Source organism: Hetaerina americana, unplaced genomic scaffold (assembly GCF_022747635.1).
Source record: "Hetaerina americana unplaced genomic scaffold, ioHetAmer1.1.p SCAF_6, whole genome shotgun sequence".
Classification (NCBI taxonomy): domain Eukaryota; kingdom Metazoa; phylum Arthropoda; class Insecta; order Odonata; family Calopterygidae; genus Hetaerina; species Hetaerina americana.
The window spans coordinates 62,502,590-62,508,589 of record NW_027287205.1 but is presented as its reverse complement, the minus strand read 5'-3'; the positions used below and the strand labels follow the sequence as shown (position 1 = coordinate 62,508,589).

At 43.0% G+C, this 6,000-nt stretch overlaps 1 protein-coding gene across 1 annotated transcript in view; it reads right to left on the bottom strand.

The window, feature by feature from the left end:
• The window catches only part of rst (irregular chiasm C-roughest), a 335,831-nt gene that overhangs the window by 91,385 nt on the left and 238,446 nt on the right, over positions 1–6,000 (bottom strand). Inside the window, exon 4 of the mRNA XM_071593602.1 lies at positions 3,776–4,487. Within this exon, the coding sequence (XP_071449703.1) occupies positions 3,776–4,487 (712 nt within the window). The remainder of the gene's footprint in view (positions 1–3,775; positions 4,488–6,000) is intronic.

The following is a 6,000-nucleotide window of genomic DNA, read 5'->3' as shown; positions in this document are numbered from 1 at the left end:
AGGTGTTGGTGGTATGTTTGGCGAGAAGGACAGGCGGGAGGATGGAAGTAATGCATTAGACTTGCTCCCGAACGTCTACCGCTCCTGGTCATTACTCATCTCTCACTCTGCGCTTGATTCTGCGTCCATGGGACCTTCGGGATGGGAAGGTGAGGGGCATCCCCTCACAACGGCCGCCTCGGAAAACGGGGAAGGTTTAGCGTAAGCGGGATGCACCTGCCGAATCCACCGGTCATTCATTCGCGAGCCAAACTCCCACCCCCTTCCTAGGTCCCTCGATCATATTTTCCCCGGGATCCGTGTGCGTGATAATTGCCCACCTCCTCCCCCCGTCCCTTACGCGTCCACCGAGTGCCCCGGGCAAACATCCGCGTCGGGATGTGGCATCTTGTGGGGCCGTCCTTCGCCTCGGAAGGCTTTTGTGGCGAGCCCCGAACACTCGAGGCATCAATTAAAGAGACTCCGCGAGAGCAGACGCGGGGGGAATTGATCATCTCAGCGGAAAATCTGAATGAAAAAAAGTAAACCCCTCATCCGGGCGGGCATTCAGGTTTTCATTCGTTTTCACCGTTGACGGAATTTAATGCAGAATCGATCCGGCGAAATGGAGTTACGTTACAGCTACTGTTTGTTAACCCGGAAATCGAATAATGCTAGTATCGGTTTTCAATTTTAGAACTTAAGTTGGAATTGAGGCACTGCTATCACTGAAATGTAAGGGGAATATCGTTACCAAAGTTAGCTCAATGATTATTTAACACTCGGAACATATTAACTACGGCCTAATCAAGTCATTGCAAATATAGGTGGAACTCCAGGACCGATTAGGCTGTCTTCCTAAAAATCATGTAATGGCAATAAAACTGGTCAAATGACGATTAATATTTCCTCGGGTGTGTAAAACATTTTGAGAAACTGAAAAATATTCCATAGATTTCTTTAGGGAGAAATTATTCTAAGCCACTATCATGTTTCCATCGAATGAATAATAGTAAAAGCTTTCCAGAGATAACGTATTTCGTAATAGACTTCAATATTTCCAGAAGCCCAAGTCATATAATCCCAAGACGGCCATACGATGCAATTACTCTTCAATATGAAAATTCACGCGTCAGATCCTGGCCGATGGCTCTGACATCGCCCATTGACCATGAATGGTTTCAGTCCGATGAAACATGGCCGCGAGATTCAAACCAGCTAAGCTATTTTGGTGATGATTTATGGCATAAGATACGCCGCAGCCGAGAGCAAACAGCCTAAGGATATTGTGAGGGAAGCAGAGAAGAGGAGACTCATTAAGCGTTAACAGTAGATGAGCCACGAGGGAAATGTTTCAGTATTCTACGTCAAACATTAGCTCTCCTGATGGAACATTGAAGATGGATGAGAGTAATTAGATCAGATAAAATCATTATAGATTGAGAATATTCCATTGCTTAAATTACTGCTTGTAAATGCACGCCTACACTACTACGATATAACTTATTTGAAAATCAGTGTTGCCCAATTGAATGGCGTGTTATTAATTTTCATTTTACGGGGATCGAGATGGTGAGGTGACTAACGTACTGGCTTCCCACCCAGAGGGCCCGGGTTCAAATCCCGACGGTGTTGAAAATTTTTCGGAGGTATCTCGATCCTTCTTAAAGTGCTTTGTGGAGGGCACTTTGAGTAAGTATGCCGTCCGTCGAATGGAAACTGCGGACCCCTTGGCGCTTTTTGTTAAGAGTAGGCTAATGCCGACGCCGGGTTTCTCTCCTCCCTTCATCCTTTCCTATCCATTCCCTATGGCACAAATGACCTCAGCTGTCGGTCATCTCACGTAAATACCACAACTACTACTTTCATTTTACATAGAAATGTTGCATAGTAACCCCAATTAAAAAATCCATCGCCATGCTAAATATTTGCACTGACGGCCCTATAAAAATATAAAAAAATTCTCCCATGACACCTTTGCAACTTCTCAACCACTCATTACCCTATGAAAATTTTAAGTTCTGAAAAATTCGTCAAACCTGACATTTTCTTTACTTAGAGGTACTTAAAATATGGATACCTTAAGCTTTATTAAACACTCATTTCCATTTACGCCATACACCAGAAGCGGAAGAGCTTACTTGTAAGCGCATTCGTTAAGCAAGTAGAATCTGGAACTATATTATGGATACACTGTTTGGATGACTAACTTCCCGTTTCCCACGGGAATATACAGGCGCAACCATGAATGAAACAAAATTAGGAACATTTGTTTCCCTTAATGACAATAATTTCGGTTTCTGGGTAGAGGATAGCGCGCATTGGTATCCGAGTACAAAAAAGGGTGGCAAAAAATTTAGCGATGGAATATAGATTCCCTCACCGCGGAGATCGTACCCTTTCTCTCAAATCTCTCACCGTTCCGCCTAAGCCCCCCCGACACCTTCTGTTACGCCTATCGACCACAGCTGAAATGACAAAAAATGTGGGAGACTTGAGGAGGGGAAGGGGTGGAGGAACCCAGCGCTGGATGACGAAGAGAAGACGTTCCATCCGGAGCAGATGGAAGAAGAAGAAGCCCTTCGTTAAGACCAATTCTAACACCCGCGGCTGCTTGATTCGCACTTCTTGCTATGCTAGATTGTTGGTATGATCTCGTATGGCGCTTCGTGTAGAATTTTCAGGAGGAGCATTCAAATTTACACAAAAAAAATGATGACTAATTTCCCTTTTGGGAATTCCTACGATGAGAGTCAAGCAATCGTTTCCATTCAGGTTTTCGCCAGACAGTTTCAATCGTAGCAGTTCGAGCATTGTTTTGAAATAGGCATGTAGCTATGGGATTCGATATCATTATTAGTATTTTCCACCCTCCGTCTGAATTTAACGTAATTGCATACAGAAGAAACTATTACTGTCGGAAAACGCATTTTTAAGCCCCTATGTAGAATAATAATTCCGCAATAATTGTCACTGATTTTTATATAATTATTTTTTTTAACATTTGCTTTCAAAGTCCACCTTCACATTACAGAACATGCTGTTAGATCTAGGACATGTTGATGAACTACGCAAATATATTTTATTATTGAAAGCTAACATTCTTTGATAATAAATCTTATCAAACTTCACCCACCAACGCTTTTAAAAATATTCAAAATGAATGACACACTAGGTACAGAGTTTTATTGCATGAAATTAATTACGTATATTCCAGTGAATGCTTAAACAACTATTCCCTATACTTGGAAATATTTAATCTCAATGATAAGTTTATCAATATTATTAATTATGATGTAATCAATATTAATGCCCAGTGAGTCAGTTGACCGCAATTAATAGATCCACATATGTAACAAGAAAATCATGCTAGCCGAGGTATTCCTTGTAAGATCTGGATCTGGACGCTTTTCCCCATACGACTCCTTCAGTTCTCCTTGGATTAAGGTGCTTCATTTAGCTCATCTAAACTTCAAACGCCTAATAATTTCAACCAAAAATGAGAAGTCTTTTAAATGCATCTATATGGTCAAATTAAAAGAGTAAATGTTAAAAATTTATTCCTGATGCTAGAATGATTAATTTCAATATCACACAGCTGCATACTGTTCAAGGTGTAAACTTACTGATTACTACGAACTAATTTTGCTGAGTTTTATTAATTCTTTTACATATTTAACCATAATTCGCATAGTTTCAACCGTAGGATAAGCATTTCAAAGCGTTAATGAAGAAGGAAATGAAAAAAATCCCGCAAAAGGGTCGGGATGGAATGAAAACGAAATTGTCTACTTACAGCTGATGTCCAAGGTTTCCGACTCTTCGCTCTTCCCCACCGCGTTGTGAACCTCACACTTTACTATGGCGTCGTGGTATCCCCTGCTCACGTTCGCAATCACCAGCATCGTCGGATCAACGGCCACGGCCCCTACGCCCCCCTCCGGGATCAAATCTCCGGCCCCACCGTCGGAGGGCAGCCCGGATCCAGACAACACTCCACCCGTCACGGGCTCATCGTTGATGAACCACCGGTAAACTAAGTCCGTGTCGGGGTTGGCGTCGGCCATGCACGTCAGGCGGACCTCGTCGAACTCCTGGATGAGGGCGCCCGAGTTAACGGTGGTGACAGACTGGGAGTGGGTCCCGGAGGAGGAAGATGCCATGGCGGTGGACGAGCTGAGGACGACGCTCGCCGACGGCCCACCTGCCAACGCCGACGCCCCACCGCCTTCCTCCTCATCGTCTTGTGCCGGTGTCGGCCTCCGGATCGCCGCCACGGCCACCGTGACCTTTGGGGCGTATTTTACCAATAGTCTGACCTTGGCCGAACGGTACGTCCTGTCAGCGGCGTTCTGCGCCTGGCAGATGAAGATTTGCTGGTGGTGCTCCCGGCGAGGGGTCAGCCTTAGGATTGATTTGGCTGTCACGCGCTTCTTGTCCGGCAGGAGCTCCGTCATGTATTCCACCCCGTCTTTGAGCACGTTCCCATGGCCGTCAATCCAAGTGATCTGAAAGGAGGGAGAAACGGAAAATATACATATGAGACGGGGTCAACAGGGGATGGGCGCAGACACGAGATGTGCTGAGCAACTTTAGTGACGTCATACATGACCAAAATTGTCAAATTGCATCTGGATTACATCGAGATCTACGCCAGCATGTGGACGTTTGTTTACTCTGGACGAGTAAACGCCTCTGCGGCTCTTGGAGCGATGGAAATATAATTTCAGTCCACGAATATTTTTTGTTATTTACACGACATAGCATTTTTCCCACAAATGATCAACTCTTTCGTCGCTATCCGATCGGAAGTTGTTATCTATTTGAATGCTGTGGGATTCTTTTTTTTGCCATTTAGATATCATAGCAAATTGAGGACATTCGCCAAGTAACGATTTCACAAAATCCGAACTAGTTCAATAGGCTACACCCAAAAAAAATAAAAGTAATTTTTAATTGAAATTAATGTTCTCCATTGACTCTTATTTTTCATTCGTACCGCAATTAAAAATCAAATTAATGGAAATACGGGAACGTAAGAGCATGGGTGAAACTGTATCAATGATAGAAATATGGAAGGTATTTGAGTGGGTCAGTTACCTTAACCATGGTTTTACTTTTAAGACATTTTACATTACCAACCCCGAAAAAGTACAGTTGTATATGGTATGTGTACCGTTTCAAACAAGTCAATAACGAGCGTGGCCGGATGGAGGCAAAAAATAGTGTGAGCACTATACGAAGGGATATTATGATAACAAGACAATTACTCCTGCACACAAGCTGCTAATTTTTATTCAAGAATACAACCATTGTCATATATTATTACTGGCAACATAGCATGCACGACACTCATCTGCCATTTGAATAATAAAACCATAAACACAGTAATCAACCCGAAGGTCGGTTTGGTAGGTGATGGTAGAGTTCACCCAGTACTAAGCCCGACGGCGTGTGAAATTCACACATCAGGGTAGGGGAGCTAGTTTCTTTCCTAGTGCCGGTTATGGTTTCCCAGGAAGATCTGGTACCCGAAAAATCACATACTTTGGTGGAGAAGCCCAGATGGATTTTCCCGGGAATCGACCCCGGGACCCTCCGGTCAGTAGTCCCACGCTCTCCCCCTGGACTACCGCGACCCACGCCATTTGAATAACAATACAATAATAAGTTGTGCCAAAGATTTTTCATATATCAAATTCTCGTATATTAGTATCGATTTTTCAGCTTAACTCTACTTTTCGGTATTTCATTGATGTCATTGTTCTTTTAACGGGAAATTGGATCTGCCACTAAATAGTGCTTATATTTACGAGTAGTGGAACTTTTTGGCAGTTCTAAAGCGTAATCCTTTCGTATGAAATAAATCATGTAAATAGAATTTTGCCATAGGAAGGCTAGGAAAAATTTATTTTTCAATGAGAGCAGAGAAAAATATCGTTCAAATCAATTGCATAAAATTGGGGGAAAAAATTAGTTACACATGTCGGTAACCTAAAATTTTCTGAGAACTTCTCTTAC